The sequence below is a fragment of the Theropithecus gelada genome, chromosome 2 (assembly GCF_003255815.1).
Source record: "Theropithecus gelada isolate Dixy chromosome 2, Tgel_1.0, whole genome shotgun sequence".
NCBI classification, from domain to species: Eukaryota; Metazoa; Chordata; class Mammalia; order Primates; family Cercopithecidae; genus Theropithecus; species Theropithecus gelada.
Genome location: NC_037669.1, coordinates 120,647,925 through 120,671,264, shown reverse-complemented (window position 1 = coordinate 120,671,264; position 23,340 = coordinate 120,647,925). Strand labels below are relative to the sequence as shown.

General features: G+C 41.2%; 1 protein-coding gene across 1 annotated transcript in view; it reads left to right on the top strand.

The window, feature by feature from the left end:
- The window catches only part of PRKCI (protein kinase C iota), an 82,961-nt gene that overhangs the window by 1,847 nt on the left and 57,774 nt on the right, over positions 1-23,340 (top strand). The window contains exon 2 of the mRNA XM_025377368.1: positions 7,128-7,249. Within this exon, the coding sequence (XP_025233153.1) occupies positions 7,128-7,249 (122 nt within the window). The remainder of the gene's footprint in view (positions 1-7,127; positions 7,250-23,340) is intronic.

The following is a 23,340-nucleotide window of genomic DNA, read 5'->3' as shown; positions in this document are numbered from 1 at the left end:
ATGAGATGTTTCACTTTATTCTTTTATTTTGTTTTTGTTTGTTGGTTTTTGAGACAGGGTCTTACCCTGTTACCCATGCTGGAGTGCAGTGGCTTGATCTTGGCTCACTGCACCCTCTGCCTCCCGGGTTCAAGCAGTTCGCTTGCCTTAGCCTCCCCAGTAGCTGGTATTACAGGCATGCGCCACCACACCTGGCTAATTTTTGTATTTTTAGTAGAGACGGGGTTTCACCATGTTGGCCAGGCTTGTCTTGATCTCCTGGCCTCAAATGATGCGCTCACCTCGGCCTCCCAAAGTGCTGGGATTACAGGCATGAGCCACTGCACCTGGCCCTAAGGCTTTCAGTAAATTCTTGGCTTATTAAATTGAGATCATCTTCTCCAATGAGTCTATGAAAGGTAAGAAATTAGTGCTTCTTTCTATTTTCCCATTTATATTAGTTTGACACATGTAAATAGGCCTAGTTAGTAAATGAAAATCGTTGTAAACTTCTCCTTTGAGAAGAAATCAAAGTCTTGCTGTACTTCATGAATTTAGATAGCAAATTATCTTGGCTTATTGCTCCAGTTATTAAAAAGAAGAGAATAAGGACATACAGCTTCTGTAGTGTTTGACTAAAAATTTTCGAAGACATTCAAGGTAACATTGTCTTCTAAAATCTGTGAAATTTTGCTGAGGCACAGATAACCTCTTGCCCATTGTATACTGGTCTCTGCTCAGTGAAAGCTTTCTAATGGTACCTTCATTTCAAGCCTCATTTAAAGACAATATCAGCACTCTAAATTGTACCAAATTTCTGTCCTCTGAAATTAGATCTGTTAAGATTATGTGTTTGTATAGTCTAAACTGATGATTGTGGTATTACATAGTCAGCTGCTCATTAATATAGATGAAGCTAAAATGAGTCACGGACAAGGATAGTTAATAAACAGGTTGGCTAACTAGAACACCTACCTGATTTTAAAATAGAAAATGCTTCCTTTATTCCAAGAAATGTAAGAACATTCTGCATTTGAAAAAGTTTTCTTTTCTCTCCAATCTTCTGAAGGGCCATTATTACATAGCATTTCCTCTATCCCTCTACCCTTTTCTTTCTTTCTTTCTTTTTTAAATAGAGACAAGGTCTCACTGTGTTGCCCAGGCTGATCTCAAACTCCTGGGCTCAAGTGATCCTCCTGCCTCACCCTCTCAAAGTGCTGGGATTACAGGTGTGAGCCACCGTACCTGGCTCCACTACCCTTTTCTAACAATATTTCCTTCCAGTGAATGTTGACTTATTTAATAGCCAGCATTTTTTAGTGAATAAATTGCCCTCTCTTTTCAAAGGTGTGTATAGTGTTGTTATTCTGTTAAGCTTGATCTCAGTGAAAACGTGTTATCTCTAGATCAAATAACATTTAATTTTTTTCTAGTTTTTATTTTTATTTTATTTTATTTGTTTATTTTTTTGGAGATGGAGTCTCGCTCTGTCGCCCGGGCTGGAGTGCAGTGGCGTGATCTCAGCTCATTGCAAACTCCATCTCCCAGGTTCAAGCGATTCTCCTGCCTCTGCCTCCTGAGTAGCTGGGACTACAGGCGTGCGCCACCACGCCCAGCTAATTTTTGTGTTTTAGTAGAGACGGGTTTTCACCATGTTCGCCAGGTTGGTCTCGAACTCCTGACCTCAAGTGATCTGCCCACCTCGGTCTCCCAAAGTGCTGGGATTACAGGCATGAACCATCTTGCCCAACCAATTTATATCTAATTTTTAAGCAAGAGATTAATAGCACTGAAAATTCAATTTTATTGGACACCACATCTTAGTTAGATGCCTTTCTCCTGGCCTGCACTCGTCGTTTCCTAGCAAGGAAGGTTTCCAGTGAGGGGCCTTCAATTATTACCTAGTGTTATTAGTTTGGAGGAAGAGAAACAGGTTTTGCTAATTAGTGATAAACTGTCAATGTATGTGTTTATCCTTATATAAAATTACTTGAAATTATGGGATAGACTTTACCAAGGCAACATCTGGACTGCTCGTATCTTTACATTATATGTGTATGGAAATTTTTGCAGAAAGCTTGTAAAAGTTCTTTTTAAACCACTGCTGCCAAGCAGTAATAACAATACAGAGGATTCCTTCTGTGCACATCTAGAAATAAAAGATTGTTAACTCTTTGCATATTTGGAATAGCTGCTTCAGTGAAGAAGTATGTAGAGTTTTTCTTACTGTGAACAAGTCTTGGCAAGACTTGTTTTTGAAAGAAATGCAAGATTATTTTAGAAATATACTTTAGTAATGGTTCTGAGGAAATACAAGTAGTATCTTGAGGGTTGGGGGATGTTAGCTGATTGGTCTTGGAGCTTCAGCCATGGCACCTAACCCTAGGGCAGCTTATCCATAGCTTGGCCAGAGAGAGAAAAAAATAGAGCATGCTAGCCTGGTGCCAAAAAACCAAAACCAAACACAAAAAACCCTCAGAAATTTGAATGAGATAATATGGAGATAAAATTGGTCAGCACTGGGAACTGAAGCTGGAGTTGCAGAGAGAGTCTGATGAGGCCAGAACTGACAATGTGCAAATGAAAGTTGTGAAGAAGCAGAAACTGAGGAAGCAAAGGAGAAAGAAGCAACTCTGTATAGAAAAATTCTCCCCAGAGGTCCTTAGTTCGTGATGGCTTTTGAATGCAACTCCCACCCCTCTTTTACAATTTTAGTGTCTGTTGTTTTTTTTTTTATGATTGAAATGTGCCTACTTTAAACATGAATTTTAAAAATTCTGATCTTGCTTAAGATTTCAAATATTACCAGAGATTATTCAAACTGAGTTTCGTAAATATTGTTGAACATCTGTAATCCAGGCACATGATGCTGTCGTACCGCAGAGAATGCAGAGATAGGTAAGGCTCTGCCTTTAAGGAACTAAGAGAGTTGCGGAGGGAAAGACATGAGTTACAATAGAAACAATTAAATTTGAAGTACGTATGTAAGGTATTTGCAGGAATGGATATTGGGGAGGAGTTTGGGATGATGGAAACCTTCCTGGAGGAAATGTCTGAGGCTTTTAAAGGATAACTTGGAGTTTGCCTGGTGAATAATGATGTTAGATGGGTGTTATAGGCATTAAACAACCACTAAGTTTGGAGAATTAAGATCAGTTTGGTTGTTAGTCTCATATTCATTCCTTATTAGGATATAAAGTATGAAGTAGGCACTGGTGAGAGATGAGGCCAAGAAAGTTCATAGGGGCTAGATTGTGAAGACCCTTCAATGTCATACTGCAGAGTTCAGACTTTTTCTCATTGATGAAAATTTTAAGTAAGAGAAATACATAATCAGATTTCCATTTTAGAAAGATAACACTTGAAATCAGTATGGGAGATGGATTGGTGATGGGTGAAACTGATTTGGAGGCTTTTGAAGTAGTCCAGGTGAGAGATTTTTTTTTTTTCTTTTTTTTTTGAGACGGAGTCTCGCTCTGTTGCCCAGGCTGGAGTGCAGTGGCCGGATCTCAGCTCACTGCAAGCTCCGTCTCCCAGGTTCACGCCATTCTCCTGCCTCAGCCTCCCGTGTAGCTGGGACCACCACCTCGCCCAGCTTGTTTTTTTTGATTTTTTAGTAGAGACGGGGTTTCACCGTGTTAGCCAGGATGGTCTCCATCTCCTGACCTCGTGATCCGTCCGTCTCGGCCTCCCAAAGTGCTGGGATTACAGGCTTGAGCCACCGCGCCTGGCCCCTTCTATATATTTTCTATGCATTTGCAAACATGTATGTTTCTATAGATTCTTTATTAACAGTTTTATTAACATGTAGGCACGCACCACTATGTCTGGCTCATTTTTAATTTTTTTGTAGAGACAAGGTCTGCCTATGTTGCCCAGGCAGGTCTTGAACTCCTGTACCCAAGCAATCCTCCCACACTGACCTTTCAAAGTGCTGGGATTATGGCATGAGCCACTTTGCCTGGCTGCACTCATTTACTTTCATTTTTTGAGTCAGTGTCTTCCTCCATCACCCAGGCTAGAGTGCAGTGACGTAGTCACAGTTCACCGCAGCCTCAACCTCCCAGACTCAAGCTGCACTTATTTTTATTTAGTCTTCATGATAATACTCAGAGGCAGATGTGATTATCTCCATTTTTCAGATGATAACATTGAGACTTAGTAACCCACAATACAAAGCTGAGTGTGTTTTTTTTTAAGAGACAGAGTCTTACTCTGTCGCCCAAACTGAAGTCCAGTGGCTCAATCATCCAAACTCAATCCAGTGGCTCACTGCAGCCTTGAACTCCTGGGCTCAAATGATCTTTGTGAGTAGCTGGGAATACACTATGCCTGGCTAATTAAAAAAAATTTTTTTTAGAGACAGGGTCTTGTTCTGTCACTCAGGCTGGCCTTGAACTCCTAAGGCGATCCTCCCACCTCGGCATCCTGAGTAGGTGGGATTATAGGCGCAAGCCACCTTGCTGAGCCAAAACTGGACCTTGAACTTCAAAGAGATTTCTCTTTTCCCCTTATTACATTGACAAAGCTTTATAACATTGCTTTTTTACTTTATTGTCAAATTCATATTTCATAATTGTTATTTTTGAGTTCACTATCTTTTTGATTATTAAAAGGTGGAAATTGCTTTATGACTTTTTTGTAGTTAATAATTTAGGAGGTGATTCTTTGAGATTATATGAATACTCTACTCCCCCAAAACATTTTGCCCAATGGTCTTACCATTCATGGATAATCTTGCCTAAACCAATTATTATAATGGTTATTGCAAATAAAAGTATTTTTTCTGAATAGTCTAATTTAGGAGAAAAACTTACAGTGAGGTAGCAGAAGGACTGAATTTGATTCTTTTGGGGTTTTTTTTTTTTTTTTTTTTTTTTGAGACGGAGTCTCGCTGTGTCGCCCAGGCTGGAGTGCAGTGGCGCGATCTCGGCTCACTGCAAGCTCCGCCTCCCGGGTTCACGCCATTCTCCCGCCTCAGCCTCCGAGTAGCTGGGACTACAGGCGCCCGCCACCACGCCCGGCTAGTTTTTTGTATTTTTAGTAGAGACGGGGTTTCACCATGTTAGCCAGGATGGTCTCGATCTCCTGACCTCGTGATCCACCCGCCTCGGCCTCCCAAAGTGCTGGGATTACAGGCTTGAGCCACCACGCCCGGCCTGGGGGTTTATTTTTTAAAAGCAATTAGTCCTAAGACAAACTTTATAATAGATTCTATATTTTAGAATATAGGCACATTGAAAGCAGTTTGTCTTCTGAAATGCAATAGCAAAATTAAAAATGCTTAAAAAAATTCAGCTAAAACCATATCTAAATTCACCATTTTGGGAATCTTTGTGATATAGGAGACTATATTCTGTTGAAGATCAGTGGTAAAATAATTTGTGCTAATGCTGAAGTTAAACTAGAAAAAAACATCATGCATGCATAATTTGTTTTATACCTTTAGAATGTAATATCTTTATTTTGCAGCTCATTTTTAGCTTTGGTACTGTAACAAGGATCTGGTGATTGTGGAATGTTATGAACATAGTGGTTTCGCAATTACTGAGAGAAGTGTTTATATAAAACTCCCTTGAATGTTTTAGTTCCTGGAACTTAAGGAGTGGTAGTTGATAAAGCATAACTCCTTCATTGAGTCTCTGATGGGTGTCTATACTTGAACTTTTTTTTTTTTGAAACAGAGTCTCACTTTCTCACCCAGGCTGGAGTGCAGTGACGTGATCACGGCTCACTGCAACCTCTGCCTCCTGGGTTCAAGAGATTATCCTGCCTCAGGCTCCCAGGTAGCTGGGATTATAGGCACCCACCACCAAGCCTGGCTAATTTTTGTATTTTTAGTAGAGATGGTGTTTCACCATGTTTGCCAGGCTGGTCTTGAACTCCTGACCTCGAGTGATCCGCCCGCCTCAGCCTCCCAAAGTACAAAGTATAGCACCTGGCCTATACTTACACATTTTTTTTTTTTTTTTTTTGTGAGATGGAATTTCGCTCTTTTTGCCCAGGCTGGAGTGCAATGGCTCAATTGGTTCACTGCAATCTCCGCCTCCCGGGTTCAAGCGATTCTCCTGCCTCAGCCTTCTGAGTAGCTGGGATTACGGGCATGCACCACTACACCTGGCTAATTTTGTATTTTTAGTAGAGACGGGGTTTCTCCACGTTAGTCAGACTGGTCTCGAACTCCCAACCTCAGGTGATCTACCCGTCTTGGCCTCCCAAAATGTTGGGGTTACAAGCATGAGCCACTGCGCCCGGCCTTATACTTTTACACTTTCAAGTATTACACAGATGTTTTAAAAGTATTTGTATGTTCTGATAAGTGTTTTTTAGCTTTTGAAAAGTAAAATTTATGTAAAAGCCTTGCTGTTTACAAATGTTTACCTATGTGTTAATTTTAAATGTGGACTTTGATAAGGAAGTTATATTTTCATGATATCCAGTGTAACTAATTTTTTTCCCACTTATTCAAGAAAGATAATTTTACACTTATTCTTTGACAGAGAAATTCTATAGAAATTTTCTTCTTCTAATTTAATTCCAGAATACATTCTTTCAACCCTATGCCCTCACACTAGTAACCTTGAGGGTTCTTTGAAAGAAAGATTGCTTTAAAGCAAGCAATTCTCTTTTGTCATTAAAATAAACTATTTTCTATTTTTATTTTTAAAAACTATTTAAAACAGTTTAATTATTCAAGTGTATATATATGTATTTGATTTTTTTGTTTTTATTTTTATTTTTTGAGACAGTCTCCTCTGTTGCCCAGGCTGGAGTGCAGTGGTGTGATCTCGGCTCACTGTAACCTCTGCCTCCCATGGTCCCAGCCTGAGAAAGGATCCTTCCACCTCAGCCTCTTGCTAATTTTTTTTTGTATTTTTAGTAGAGACAGGGTTTCACCATGTTGCCCAGGCTGGTCTTGAGCTCCTGGGCTAAAGTGATCTGCCCAGCTCAGCCTCCCAAAGTGCATGAGCCACCATGCCCAGCTTGATATTTTAATTTTTACTTTAATGAAATCATTTACTGGAAGCAGTGCATGTTGATGCACACACAAAATGACTGAAGTTCATCAAAGTGTCAAGCATTCAATAATATGTAGAACATCATTATTTTTAATCATTTTCAAACTTAAAACTCCTTTTCTTTTTCAGGGATATCATGATAACACATTTTGAACCTTCCATCTCCTTTGAGGGCCTTTGCAGTGAGGTTCGAGACATGTGTTCTTTTGACAACGAACAGCTCTTCACCATGAAATGGATAGATGAAGAAGGTGAGTGGTAAAGGCAGGGCTGCCTGTGTAAGCATTTTATTTAAGATCTTATTCTATCATTTGTTCTAAAAATATAATAAGAGTCCTAAAAAGTTTAAGAGGAAAGACTATTAGAAATTTGATGTCATTCTTATTTTTTCTTAAAGTATTTAAAAGAATACTGAAGAGTACAATCTTTGTTTTGCCCCTTTTATACCAAAATGATGTGAAATTAACTTGACTTTTTTTTTTTTTTTTTGAGACAGAGTCTCTCTCTGTTGCCCAGGCTGGAGTGCAGTGGCCTGATCTCAGCTCACTGCAACCTCTGCCTCCCAGGTTCAAACAATTCTCCTGCCTCAGCCCTCCGAGTAGCTGGGACTACAAGCGTGCGCCACCATGCCTGGCTAATTTTTGTATTTTTAGTAGAGACGGGCGTTTCACTATGTTGGCCGGGCTGGTCTCAAACTCCTGACCTCATGATCTGCCCACCTCGGCCTCCCAAAGTGCTAGGATTACAGGCATGAGCCACCTTGCCCAGCCTAACTTGACTTTTTTAAGCATGAGGTAAACATCTCATCAAATAGTGTGATATTTTACTTTAATTTTGTTTTTCATTTGAATTAAATTTTTGTTTATTTATTTATTTATTTATTTAGAGACGAAGTCTCGCTCTGTCACGCAGGCTGGAGTGCAGTGGCGCGATCTCGGCTTACTGCCAACTCCGCCTCCCGGATTCACGCCATTCTCCTGCCTCAGCCTCCAAAGTAGCTGGGACTACAGGTGCCCGCCACCATGCCCTGCTAATTTTTTGTATTTTTAGTAGAGACGGGGTTTCACCGTGTTAGCCAGGATGGTCTCGATCTCCTGACCTCATGATCCGCCCACCTCAGCCTCCCAAAGTCCTGGGATTACAGGTGTGAGCCACTGTGCCCAACCTTTTTTTTTAATTTTTAAAGGCAGGGTCTTGCTAAGTTGTCCAGGCTGGTCTCCAGCTCCTGGCCTCAAGTGATCTTCCCACCGTGACCTCCCAAAGTACTGGGATTACAAGCATGAGCCACTGCATTCAGCTTCACTTTATTTTTTTAATTTAATTTTTTTTTTTTTTTTTTGAGACAGAGTCTGGCTCTGTCACCCAGGCTAGAGTGTAGTGGCAGAATATCAGCTCACTGCAACCTCCGACTCCCAACTTCAAGCAATTCTTGTGCCTCAGCTTCCCTAGTAGCTGGGATACAGGGGTATACTACCACACCCAGATAATTTTCGTATATGTAGTAGAGATGGGGTTTTGCAGTGTTGCCCAGGCTGGTCTTGAACTCCTGGCCTCAAGTGATCTGCCCACCTAGGCCTCCCAAAGTGCTGGGATTACAGGTCTGGGCCACCACACCCGCCCCCCAGCTTCACTTTAATTTTGAATATGTGTTGTCTTACATTTTAAGAGATTACGTGTTTTTAAGCTGAATATTACCTTAAAGAAAATTTATGGAATGAAAGTGATTTTGACAATCATTATTTCAAAGTAGCGGCAGAAACCTGATACCTCAGTGACTTGTACTCAGAAAACATTTATCATATATGTAGGCTTACGCCTGTAATCCCAGCATTTTAGAGGCTGAGGTGGGAAGATTGCTTGAGGCCAGGAGTTCGAGAAGAGCCTGGGCAACATTGTGAGACCCTGTCTCTACAAAATGTTTTTAAAACTTAGCTGGGTACGGTAGCGGGCACCTGTGGTCCCAGCTACGTGGGAGGCTGAGGTAGTAAGATTGCTCAAGCCTAGAAGGTCAGGGCTGAAGATGGGCCCTGATTGTGCCACTGCACTCCAGCAACAAAGCAAGCAACTCAAGACCCTGCCTCAAAAAAAAAAAAAAAAGGAAAAGCAAAAAAGAAGCAAATATCTGTGTGCTGAGGACAGACATTTCCTATCTTCAAACCCGTAGTCTGATTGGGAGATGGACACATGTGTAACAAATGTGATAAATTCTGGAACATAAACGCATCGGGGCCTTGAGGAATACAAAAGAAGACACATCTGTAATACATCTGCAGTATTTGACCTAAACCTGTAACAGAGTAAAAGTTTTTGAGGTAGAGGAGGTGAGGAGAAAACCATATAGGCTGAGGAAGAATACATAGAAAGGCATAGGAATGTGAAGAACATGATGAGTGAAAATCTGTCATTCACTGTATCTGAAGTACGAAGTGATGAGGTATGAGTTTGGGCTAGACCCTCGCTACTCAAAGTGTGATCTACTGGACTTGTTAGAAATGGGGACTCTTAGGTCCCGCTGCAGACTACTGAATTGGCCTACAGTTTAACAAGATCCACGGGTGAGCTGTATGAATACAGAAATTTGTTTCAGAAGCGTGAGACTAGATCCCCAAAAGCTTTGCAGATCACATTAAATTTTATTTTACATGACTGTTGTTGAAGTCTAGTTAAAAGGTACCCTAAAGGAAGGGTGGGTTGGGGGTGAGGGATAAAGGCCTACATATTGGGTACAGTGTACACTGCTCAGGTGATAGGTGCCCCAAAATCTCAGAAGTCACCACTAAAAGAACTTGCTCATGTAACCAAACACCACCTGCTCCTTGAAAACCTATGGAAATATAAAAAAAAGAGAAGATACCCTAAATAGACTACTTTTGTACAATAGTTTTCTGTTAATTGTTATACAAATATAATTTCATTTTAAGGAATGTCATTATAATATTTAGCTCAATATTTGGGATAATTTCTATCTTCCCTGATATAAAGAGCTCTGGAAAGTCATTATTGAGGCTCCAAGCTATAGGTAAGTGCAAACACATTCTCATTTTTTAAAACAGTGTTCCTGAAGTAATTCATGTTCACTGTTCGGGAAAAAAAGTAGTGCAAAAAATTATGAAATGTAAAAAGAAGCCCCCTGTTTTTCCTTTTTTCTCTCTCCTCCCTCACCAATTCCAATTGTAAGAGAAGAATAGCTTAGTATATATCCTTCTATATATTTTCTTTTTTTTTTTTTTTTTTTTTTGAGACGGAGTCTCGCTGTGTCGCCCAGGCTGGAGTGCAGTGGCGCGATCTCGGCTCACTGCAAGCTCCGCCTCCTGGGTTCACGCCATTCTCCCGCCTCAGCCTCCGAGTAGCTGGGACTACAGGCGCCCGCCACCTCGCCCGGCTAGTTTTTTGTATTTTTAGTAGAGACGGGGTTTCACCATGTTAGCCAGGATGGTCTCGATCTCCTGACCTCGTGATCCACCCGCCTCAGCCTCCCAAAGTGCTGGGATTACAGGCTTGAGCCACCGCGCCCGGCCCCTTCTATATATTTTCTATGCATTTGCAAACATGTATGTTTCTATAGATTCTTTATTAACAGTTTTATTAACATGACAAATGATATACAGCTGATATTTTGCAGTCTTGGTGGACATGGGGAGCTTGGGGCTCAGTGCCACCCACCTTGGCCCTCCATGGCCTTTAAAAAAAATTATATGGGGCCGGGCATAGTGGCTCATGCCTATAGTTCCAGCGTTTTGGGAGCCCGAGGTGAGTGGATCACCTGAGGTCAGGAGTTCGAGGCCAGCCTGACCAACATAGTGAAACCCCATCTGTACTGAAAATACAAAAATTAGCTGAGCGTGGCGGGTGCCTGTAATCCCAGCTACTAGGGAGGGTGAGGCAGGAGAACCGCTTCAACCTAGGAGATGGCGGTTACAGTGACCTGAGACTGCGCCATTGTACTCCTGCCTGGGTGACAGAGCGAGACTCCATTTAAAAATATATATATGTGTGTGTATATATATGTATATATATGTGTGTGTGTATATATATGGGTATATATATATGTGTGTATATATGTGTGTATATGTGTGTGTATATGTGTGTGTATGTATATGTGTGTATATATATGTACATACACACACAAATTGTTATTCAGTGTTTTCCTTTATAGTGTGCACTGGACATTTTTTCATTTCAGTGTATTTCAATTTGCATCATTACTCTTTTTTTTTTTTTAGTACTGCATAGTATTACATATTATAGATGTTTCTTGATTAATCCCTTATTGATGGACATTTGGACTATTTCTAGTTTTTCACTACCATAAACAGTATATAATGATTTTTTTTGTGTGACAGTCTCACTCTGTCGCCCAGGCTGGAGTGCAGTGGCTCGATCTCCTCTCACTGCAACCCCCTCCTCCTGGATTCAAGCAATTCTTGTGCCTCAGCCTCCTGAGTAGCCAGGATTACAAGCATGTGGCACCATGCCTGCCTACTTTTTGTATTTTTAATAGAGATGAGGTTTCACCATGTTGGCCAGGCTGGTCTTGAACTTCTGGGCTCAAGTGATCCACTTGCCTTGGCCTCCCAAAGTGCTGGGATTACAGGCATGAGCCACCACTCCCAGCCTTATTTATTGATTTTTTAATATAGAGGCTGGGTTCTCACTATGTTGCCCAGTCTAGTCTTGAACTCTGGCCTTAAGTGAGCCTCCTGACCCAGCCTTCCAAAGTGCTGGGATTGCAGGTGTGAACCACTATGTCAAAACATATGTATATCAAAACATCATGTTATAAACCACAAATATAATTTTTGTCAATTAAAAAATTCAACTAGTTTTTCACACAACTACATGAAATGAGAGGATTTTTTCATTCTTGCCCTTACCAACCTTAGATATTATGAATCATTAACATTTTTAAAAATCAGTAAGTGAAATGCTAACCTGGTATTTTAAATTTTGCATTAAGAGGAAGGTTGAGTATCTTTATCTTTTTGACCTACTCTATCACAAAGATAGTTTAAATATGGTTACTTATAAATTTCATGACTGTCTCACAGTATGTCTTCAGCCAGAAAATGAGACTATATATAATTTAGCACAGTGTGCAACTTATGCTTAGCATTCGATAAAATGCTTCTTATAAATGAATATTATTCTCATTTTAATCCTGTCCTGATCATTTCATACCATTTATTTGCTGATTAGAGTTGGTTTTCAGTCACTGATTTTCAAACTGCAGCGCATGTAGGAATCACTGGACAGTGCTTTTTATTAGAAGTACTTAGTTTAGCGATAGTCCATTAAACATTTTAATAATACCTTTGTATTATCCTTTGTATTATCCTGTTCCCAGATTGTCACCTCGCTGTCTCTCATCATTCAGGTTTTAACTTCTTGTCATGTCCTCCAAGAAGCCTTCCTACCTCCATTCACTTTGTATCTTCTTACCGTGTTTTTTTCTCTTGTTTTTCTGTTTTTGGTGGGTTTTTTTGTTTTTTGTGTTTTGTTTTTGGTATGGTAGAATGTAAACTCCATGAGAGAAGAGGTCTTGTCTGTTTCGTTCACGTTGGAGCTGCGTGCCTAGAGCAGTACTAAATAATATTATGCTCAAAAAATATTTGTGACTGGGTGCGGTGGCTCACGCTTATAATCCCAACATTTTGGCAGGCCAAGGCAGAAGGATCCCGTGAGCCCAGAAGTTTGAGACCAGTCTGAGCAACATAGTGAGATAGTGAGACCCTGTCCCTACAAAAAAAATTTTTTTTTAATTAGCTGGGCATGATGGTGCGCATGTATAGTCTCGGCTACTCAAAAAGCTAAGGTGGAAGGATCGCTTGAGTGTGGGAGATCGAGGCTGCAGTGAGCCATTGTTGTGCCACTGCACTCCATCCTAGGCAACAAAGCAAGACCCTGTCTCCAAAAAAAAGATATATTTGTGTGTGTGTGTGTGTGTGTGTGTGTGTGTGTGTATTTGTGAGTTGTACAAAAGTCTAGGAGCAGGCCTTTCCTGGTTTAATTTTACTTCAGTTATTGGAGACTTAAGCATTGGCAGTTACTGTTTGTTCTGTTTTTTTTTCTTAAAGTAGCATATTTTAATTAACAGATGTACATAGTAAATTCACTTTCTGATGAAACAGTCCTGTTATAATGCATTTCATACTTCTTTCTCCCTGAGTAGCTATTAAGTTTCCTAATTTTCTGGAGAAAGCTGTGAAGCTGTAGGCTTTGTCTTGTTCCAGTAAAAGGTTAAATTTTTCATTAAGGTCTGTTGATTCCCATGCGATCCTTCTTACCTTGCTTAATTCTGATACCAATCTTTTCTTAATTTTAGACATACAGAGCCAACAGTAATTATTTTTAAGTTACTTTCAATTATTTTTCAGTTGTAATTTTGTCACCTTTGGTTTTAATCATGTAGGCATTGGGGCATGTCGGTCTGATCTGGAGAAAAAAAATTCTCTAGGATCAAAGACAGGCCAATCATTTGATTTCTTTGGCATATGAGAAGTGCTGTTCCTCAAGCCAAACGTTTAATTGTTGGGATTTTATGTTGGAGCAAGTAAAGATCTTAAGCTTTCTTCATCTGTTTAAAGAGATTTAAGACAACTGCCTTTTTCCCTTACACTCAAAACCAGTCTTAGTGATTTGTTTTACTGTGGAAAAACTGGTTTGCTTAATCTAGCTAAACATTTTAGAATGAGTAGTTATTTTGTAACCATCATGCCACTCTCTTCTTGCTCATAAATTCTTGTGTAACAAAAGTGTGGGACAGGGAATGACAAATGTGACTTTATTTTTTTAACAAAGGTGAGTTTTCAGTTTTTAAAAAAATTTTTAATTGACAGATAATAATCATATATGTTCATGGGATACAGTGTGATGTTTCAATATATGTATATGTTGTGGAATGAAAAAATCAGGGTAATTAACACATCTGTTACCTCAAATGCTTATTTCTTTGTGGTGAGGACGTTTAAAATCCATTCTTTTTGTTATTTTGAAATACGCAATACATTATTATGAATTGTAGTCACCATACTGTGCAATAGATCACCAGAACTTACTACTCCTGTCTAACCACAACCTTGTACCCTTTAACTGGCACCTCTCCTTTCTCTATCTAACCCACTCCCTCCAGCCTCTAGTACTCTATACGTGTATGAGTTCAACTTTTTTAGATTCCACATATCATGTGGTATTTGCCTTTGTATGCCTGGCTTATGCTTATTTCACTTAGCATAATGTCCTCTAGGTTCATCTGTGTTGTTGAATATGACAGAATTTTCTGCTTGAGGCTGAGTAGTATTCCATTGTGTATATATGCCATATGTATTGTATCTGTTTATCCATTGATGGGCATATCTTAGCTATTGTGAATGATGCAGATGCTATAGTGTAGTTCACCTTTGTTTTGAGAGAGAGAGAGAGAGAGAAAGAGAGAGAGAGAAAGAAAGAGAAAGTCTCACTCTGTTGCCCAGGCTGGAGTGTACTGACGTGATTATAGCTCACTGCAGCCTCAAACCTATGGGCTTATGGGATCCTCCCATCTCAGCCTCTTAGCTACAGGTGTGTACCACCACACCTAGCTACTTTTAAAAAATTATTTTGGCTGGGTGCAGTGGCTCACACCTGTAATCCCAGCACTTTGGGAGGCCGAGGCAGGAGGATCACCTGAGGTCGGGCCAACATGGAGAAACCCCATCTCTACTAAAAGTACAAAATTAGCCGGGCGTGGTGGTGCATGCCTGTAATCCCAGCTACTTGGGAGGCTAAGGTAGGAGAATTGCCTGAACCCGGGAGGTGGAGGTTGCAGTAAGCTGAGATCACGCCATTGTACCTAGCCTGGGCAACAAGAACAAAACTCCATCTCAAAAAAATTTTTTTTTTGTAGAAACAGGGTCTTGTTACATTGTTGCCCAGGCTAGTCTTAGCCAGGAGTTGAATTCAGCCAACTCTTTGGCTGAATGTATAGCCAATGCTACTTCACCTATTTAGATAGCAGTATTATGACTCCAAACCTGAAAACTGAAAAATTAATTTTAACAGCCAGGCATAGGGTTCATGCCTGTAATTCCAGCACTTTGGGAGGCCGAGGCTGAAGGATCACATGAAGCCAGGAGTTCAGACCAGCCTGGGCAACCGCGAGACCTGTCTACAAAAAATAGTAAAGATGATTAGCTAAGTGTGGTGGCATGAGCCTTTAATCCCAGCTACTTTGGGTGGCTTAGCCCAGGAGGTTGAGGCTGCAGTGAGCCAAGAGTGCACCACTGAACTCTAGCCTGGGCCACAGAGTGAGACCCCATCTCAAAAGAAAAAGAAAAGACAAGAAAAAATTAACAGCAATTAGAAAAGGAAAGCTAAGTACCTCCAAGCATATCTAGTTTTGTAACTTTTGTTTGAAGAACTTCCTTTAACATTTCTTTTGTTTTTGTTTTGTTTTGTTTTGAGATGGATCCTTGCTCTGTCGCCCAGGCTGGGGTGCAGTGGTGTGATCTCGGCTCACTGCATCCTCGACCTCCGGGGTTCAAGCAATTCTCCTGCCTCAACATCCTGAGTAGCTGGGATTACAGACACCTGCCACCATGCCCGGCTAATTTTTGTATTTTCAGTAGAGATGGGGTTTTGCCACGTTGGGCAGGCTGGTGTTGAACTCCTGACCTCAGGTGATCTGCCTGCCTCAGCCTCCCAAAGTGCTGGGATTACAGGAGTGAGCGCCTGGCCTCTTTAACATTTCTTATAGAGAAGTTCTACTGGCTATAAATTATTCATGTTTTTAATTTCACTTAAAAATAAATTTATTGAGGTATAATTGACATATAATAAGTTATACATATTAAAACTTTACAGTTGGATGGGTTTTGATACCTAGGAACCCATCAGCACAGGCAAGATAGAGAATGTATCTGTTATCCCTAAATATTTCCTTGTGCTTAGCAGCACCTCACTCCTGCTCTTTTGTCCTCAGGCTACTACTAATCTGCTTTCTGTTACTACAGATTAGTTTGCATTTTTTAGAGTTTTATATGGGTAGAATTATACAGCATGTACTTTTTGGTGGGATGTGTGACTTCTTTACTTAGCGTAATTGTTGATACTTGTATTAGATGTGTGTATTGGTAGTTCATTCCTTCTTATTGCTGAGTAGTATTCTGTCCTGTGGATGTACTACAATTCATTAATCTGTTGAAGATCATTGGGATTGTTTCTGGTTTTGGCTGTTTTAAAAAAGGTGCTGTGAACAGTCATGTATAAGCCCTTGTATGGAAATATATTTCCATTTTTCTTGAGTCAATACCCAGAAGTAGAATAGCTGGATCATGTGGTAGGTATATATGCTGCTTTTATAAAATGGGAAAAGAAGATTTGGAAAAGGAGATGAGATGGGGCAGTTCATCCCAGGCACATCCTTGGGCAGATGGTTTTTAGTAGGGAATTCACATGGAAGTTGAGGATCAGGAAATTGATTCCTTTTAAAAATTGTCTATGCCTGTTCGTCCCTGAAAAGTTTGCCTGCACTCCAGGGGTACCGTTTTCCAATTAGAAGATAGCTGACTAGAGATGTCCCCAACTACTTCTCTTATTTCTGCCCTCTGCCCCTGCTCTGTTCTTCAGACAGACCTTATGCCCAGGAAATTCTGGCTGCCATCTTTTATACACCAGGCTGTTTGGAGGCCTGGGAGGAAAAGGAATTAGACTGGGGTTCACCTGGGAGAAACCCTTGGCAGTGGTGGAGTGGGGATGGATTCAGAGGTGAGGTGTGATACTATAATGTAATGAAAAAATATATCTGCTATTCATCACTGGTTCCTGACAGTGCCTAAAACCCTTGTTCAAGTAAAAGGTTAGATTTTTCATTAAGGTCTGTTGATTCCCATGAGATCCTGAGTAACAGAAGTGAGAAGAGCATCTTTTGTTATTTATGATAAGCCCCTGCCAACCAAACCTTATTTTATGCTAATGAGGTGGCTCTTGGAGGATGGCTTCTGGTTGCCAGAGGAATCAACCATGTGATTAGAGAGTTGGGACCTTCAGCCTACCTCCCCCTTATTTCTGGGGAAGGCAGAGGGGCCTGGAGATGGAGTTAATCACCAGCGGCCAATGGTTTAATCAGTCTTGCTTAGGTAATGGGACCCCCTTAAGAACCCAAAATGTAGGGGTTCAGAGAGCTTCCTGCTCGGTGAACAAATCAAGGTCCTGGGAGGGTGGTACCTCCAGACCAACTTGGAAGCTCTGCGTCCCCCCGTACCTTGCCCCATGTACCTCTTCATCTGGTTCTTCATTTGTATCCTTTATAATATCCTTTATAATAAAGTGTTTTTGGAGTAAATTGTTTAACATGAGGAGGGGGTTGTGGGTGTAGGGGCCAGGGAAAAGCTTCCCCATTGCTCTCCAAAGATTTGCTGAAAAATCAACTTGCTGGCAGGGTGTGGTGTCTCACGCCTGTAATCCCAGCACTTTGGGAGGCCGAGGCGGGTGGATCACAAGGTCAGGAGCTCTAGACCGTCCTGGCTAACACGGTGAAACCCTGTCTCTACTAAAAATACAAAAACATTAGCTGGGCGTGGTGGCGGGCACCTGTAGTCCCAGCTGCTGGGGAGGCTGAGGCAGGAGAATGGCATGTGAGGCAGAGCTTGCAGTGAGCCGAGATCGCACTACTGCACTCCAGCCTGGGCGACAGAGCGAGACTCTGTCTCAAAAAAAAAAAGAAAAAAGAAAAAAATCAACTCACAAGAGGCAGATTAATTGGAGAAAAGTCATACAGATTACAGATTTTATTACACGAGGGAACCACAGAGATTATTCACCCCCTAGTGGGGTTCGGAAGCATATGTAATATCCTGGCAAAACAGGGTGTATGGCTGGTCCAGGTGCAGTGGTGTTTACAGCTAATTGATCACAGCCAGTTACAGATTTCTTTGTTCCTTCTCCATTCCCATTGCTTCACTTGAGTAGCCTAAAAAATAAATTAATTAAATAAAACAGGTTATAGGAGAAGGGAAAAGAGAAATTTTGTTGTGGGGATTACTAGGAAGAATGAATGGATCAGGGAAGGGAGATTAACTTGTACATTATCTTGTGAAAGGATCTGTAATCTGTGTAATTACATTCTTGGTCTTACTGGGAGGGGAAGACAGAACAGTTGTTCTCCTTGGTGGGTCTGGATTTTGGGCTATAAAGGAACTTCAGAGAAGTCATTCTGGCTTTGGGAGAGGTCAGTTGTAGGGGTGCGTGGTTGGGGGAGAAAATCTGAGAAGTATTGGTTACTGAGTCCCAACATGGGAATGCCCAGTTTGTAGCCAAGTCAGACTAATTTGGCTGATTTGTGGCTGATTTGAGGATCCACTACTTGCAATTAGTATCTGAAGTGGGGGGCAGTCTGTGGGACTGAGCCCCTAAACCTATGGGGTCTGTGCTAACTCCAGGTAGTATCAGAATTTAATTAAATTGTAGGACGCTCGATTGGTCTCCACAGAGAATCAAAGATCTGCTTGTGGAAAACTCACACATCTGGTGTCAGAAGCATTGTGAGTGGAGAAACAGTTTTTTATTTATGAGGCAAGAGAGGCTGTGGGAGTCTTGAGGCGGTATTGGGGCCCTTAGACGCTGTCATCTGCTCCAGTATCTGGGAAGGTCTGTCCTCCTCATTGGCATCCCATCTCCAGTTGCCCTGTCTTCCTCTCCCTCATAGACCACTGCTCACATGGAGTACGCTTATGATCCCCACACTGTTTTCTCCTCACTCTCACTTCTCCATCCGTAGGCAATCACTGATCTGCTTTCTGTCACTATTGCATACATATAAATGACAAAATGTAGTGGGTTTTTTTGTTTTTCGTTTTGAGAGACAGGATCTCACTGTGTTGCTCCGGTTGGCCTCCAACTCCTGGGCTCAAGCAGTTCTCCTAGCTGAAACTACAGATGCACACCATGACTCCTGGCTCAAGCATAGTGTTTTTGTGCTTTTTAATAAATGACATTATGTATCCCATATTCTGAAATGTCTCTTTTTTCTCTGGATGTTATGTCTTTTTTTTTTTTTCTTTCTGACACAAATCCTTTCTTTGTCCCCCAGGCTGGAATGCAGTGATGTGATCATGGTTCACTGCAGCCTACCTCCCAGGCTCAAGCAATCTGCCTGCCATAGCCTCCTGAGTAGCTGGGACTATAGGAGTGCTCCACCATGCCCAGCTGACTTTTTTTTTTTTTCTTTTTGAGATAGAGTCTCGCCCTTGTCGCCCAGGCTGGAGTGCAGTGGCATGATCTCAGCTCACTGCAACTTCTGCCTCCGGTGTTCAAGTGATTCTCTTGCCTCAGCCTCCCGAGTAGCTGGGATTACAGGCGCCTGCCACCATGCCCAGCTAATTTTTGTACTTTTAGTAGAAATGGGGTTTTGCTATGTTGGCCAGGCTGGTCTCGAACTCCTGACCTCAAGTGATCCACCCGCCTCGGCCTCCCAAAGTGCTGGGATTACAGGGGTAAGCCACCGGGCCCAGCCTAAATTTTTTATTTTAGTTTTTGTAGAGATAGAGTCTTGCTGTGTTGCCCAGGCTGGTCTCAAAACTCCTAAGCTCAAGTGATCCTCCCGCCTTGCTCTCCGAAAGTGTTAGTTAGGATTACAGGCGTGAGCCACCATGCCGAGCAGGTGTCTTGAGATCTGTTAATGTAGTTAGGGAACTAGTGTACCCTTTAAAATTTTTTTATTGTAATTAAATATAAATAAGAAAATTTACCAGTTCAGCCACTCTTAAGTGTACAGTTCAGTGGCATAAGCACATTCAGTGTTGTACAACTATTACCACTATCCATCCATTTCCAGAACTTTTCATCATCCCAATCAGAAACTGTACCCATTAAACAATAGCTCCTTATCCCTCCTTTTGCAGTCCCTAGTAACCTGTGTTAAACTTTCTATGAATTTACCTATGCTTGGTCACCTTTGTTTTTGTGTTTTTGAAAGATGATTGTGATTGGTAAATAACTCCAGGTTGGAAGTTTTTTTATCTCTCAGTACCCTGTCTTACAGCTTGCATTGTTTCTGATGCAAAATCTACTGTCAACTTCCTTTCTGTATGTGAAGCATCTCTTCTCTGGCTGCTTTTAAGACCTTTTTTTTTTTTTTTTTTTGGAGACAGAGTCTCACTTTGCCACCCAGCCTGGAGTACAGTGGTACAGTCATGGCTCACTGCAGCCTTGACCTCCCAGGCTCAAGCAATCCTCCCACCTCAGTCTCCCAAGTAGGTGTGCGCCACCATGCCCAGCTAATTTTTTAGTTTTTTTTTTTTTTTTTTTTTTAGAGATGGGATCTCGCTATGTTGCCCAGGCTGGTCTTGAACTCTTGGACTCAAGCAATCCTCCTACCTTGGCCTCCCAAAGTGCTGGGATTACAGGCATGAGCCACTGCACCTGGCCTTAAACCACTGTTTAATCCAGTGTTTTAAAATTGTTTTAGATGGAGGGTTATGCTATTCCATTTACTTCATCTCTCCCAATGTAAGTGTTGAGGCTGGATGCAGTGGCTCACACCTATATTCCCAGCACTTTGGGAGGCCGAGGAGGGTGGATCACCTGATGTCAGGAGTTTGAGACCAGCCTGACCAACATGGAGAAACCCCGTCTCTACTAAAAATACAAAATTAGCTAGGTGTGGTGGCACACGCCTGTAATCCCAGCTACTTGGGAGGCTGAGGCAGGAGAATCGCTTGAACCTGGGAGGCGGAGGTTGCAGTGAGCCGAGATTGTGCCATTGCACTCCAGCCTGGGCAACAAGAGTGAAACTCTGTCTCCAAAAAAAAAAAAAAAAAAAAGTTGAGGATGAGCAGCTTCATGGGATGGCATATATTTCTGTAAACACTGACTTACACCTCCCAGAAAAAGGAAGCAACAAGCCAAAAATTCACTACTATTGTTATTGGGCCTAATAGTGAAAGGATGACCACCTAAAAACTATGGCATTCTTGGAAAATTTTTGCAAATCTGTATTTTAAGCAGTGTAACCCTTTAAGGGAGTACAGTGACTTTTGCAAATGGTTTAGTGTTCTGACTGTATATCCAGAGGCAGGGTGGCAGCACGATGGTCCTGATGGGAACAGAGAGTGAGAGTCTGTGAGTCTGTGGCCAACTCAGATGTCTGGGAGAAGAATGTGTGACACTGTCTCAGAGGTTGCCAACTTTGGTATTAGGCTGTGTTCTTTGAAATGTGGGGCACTGAATTTAGGCATATACTGAAATAACTAAATAAAACGAGAGTTACATGTGTGTTTCATGTTCTATATCCTGTCAGGTTGTCTCATATAAATAATTGGATTGTGAATATTTACCTAACTTTTTGAAGTCTAATGCCCTAATTTGCTTTTGTTTTTATAGGTAAAAAACAACAGCAGCAACAAAAACAAAAACAGTAGATGTGTTGGGGAAAACAAGAAAAAAAACCTGCTGGTTTAATATACAGATTTCATTACCTTGAAATTCACTGCACTGAACAGGTCTCATTCTGGGTGTATTCCTGCTCTAGAATGTGAATTTGGACTTTTGTAATAGAGTGGGCTTTGAGAAATAGCTTTTCTGCTCATTTTAGTTTCATGATGACTGCTTGGAATGTTTTGCTTCACCCTTATGCATTCAGTTTTATCAGGCATTAAGCAGTCGGCCAAAACAGGTAATGCTTGAACTGAAGACATTCAGTCCAATAAAAACAAAATGGATTTGAACATACGCAGAGTCAGTAACTAACTCTTATTTTCGTACTTACTTATGGTTATTCAGAAGTGGTAGTCTCTAGGTACATTTTGAAAACAAGTACTTGATCTGGCTTAGATTTCAACTAAGAGCAAGCAGATACTGGCCTGATAAAAAGATGATGTCCAGCAAAAGTGAGATGGTTAGAATTGGCTTTTTTCATTCATAGACTACTACAGTAAAATCATCCTAACTGCAGAAGTCACTTGAAATATGGAAATCACAGTTTGCAATGTATTGGATTTGGTTCAATCCTTTTTTGCTTTCTGGGACATCAAAATTAGCCAGTGGGTCTAGGGAAATCTGGACTTAATGTTTTAATGTTTAGATTTTGAAAAGCCAAGATGCTTATAAAACACTCATTGGTATCATTTATGACAGAGAGAGAGAGAGCGCGCATGTGTGTGTGTGTGTGTGTGTGTGTGTGTATCTTATTTAAAAAACAGTCTGGACTCAGTTTTCTCACCTGGAATATTAGAAATGAAGTGTTGGCTGGGCGTGGTGGCTCATGCCTGTAATCCCCGCACTTTTGGAGACCAAGGCGAGAGGATTGCTTGAGCCTAGGAGTTTAAGACCAGCCTGGTCAACATAGGGAGACCCTGTTTCTACAAAAAATGAAAGGGAAAAAAAAGCCAGGCATGGTGTCATGAGCCTGTGGGGTTCAGCTCCCACCTTGGAAGGCTGAGATAGGACGATTGCTTGAGCCTGGGAGGTCAAGGCTACAGTGAACCAAGATCATGCCACTGCATTCCAACCTAGGCAACAGAGTGAGACTTTGTCTCAGGAAAAAAAAAAAAAGGAAAAAAAAAAGAAATAATGATGATACTGACTTTCATATTTGTGGCAAAATGAGAGAAATTTACATAACTGAAAAAGGGAGTCTTTTTTTTAATGACTGACTTTATTTCTTTGAGAAAAAATAAAACAGACTTGTAAACTTTGCTCCTGCTACTTTGCAGGCAAACTTACTTTTGTAAAAATGCTAGACTCTGGCCGGATGTGGTGGCTCACGCCCATAATCCCAGCACTTTGGGAGGCTGAGGCAGGTGGATCGCCTGAGGTCAGGAGTTTGAGACCAGCCTTGCCTCTGTCTCTACTAAAAAATACAAAAAAAATTAGCTCGACGTGGTGGTGCACACCTGTAATCCCAGCTACTAGGGAGGCTGAGGCAGGAGAATCACTTGAACCTGGGAGCTGGACGTTGCAGTGAGCTGAGGTGGCGCTACCACACTCCAGCCTGGGTGACAGAGTGAAACAAAAAAAAAAAAAAAAAAAAAAAAAAGCTAGACTCCACACTCTTTAAAAAAAACTTTACTAAGATATAATTCACCAATGTAAAGTGTACAATTCATTGGTTTTTAGTATAATCACAGAACTGTGCAGCTGTTATCACCATCAATTATAGAACATTTTCATTACCAACCCCCCCCAAAACAAAAAATCCCGTATCTATTAGCAGTCACTACTTGTTTCCCCGCTATCCCTTTCTCTGCAGGCCCCAGACCTAGGCAACCACTAATCCACCATCTGTTTCTATAGATAGACTGATTCTAGACGTTTCCTATACAGTGTCATTACTAATTCCTTTTATGGTTGGATAATATTCCATTGTATG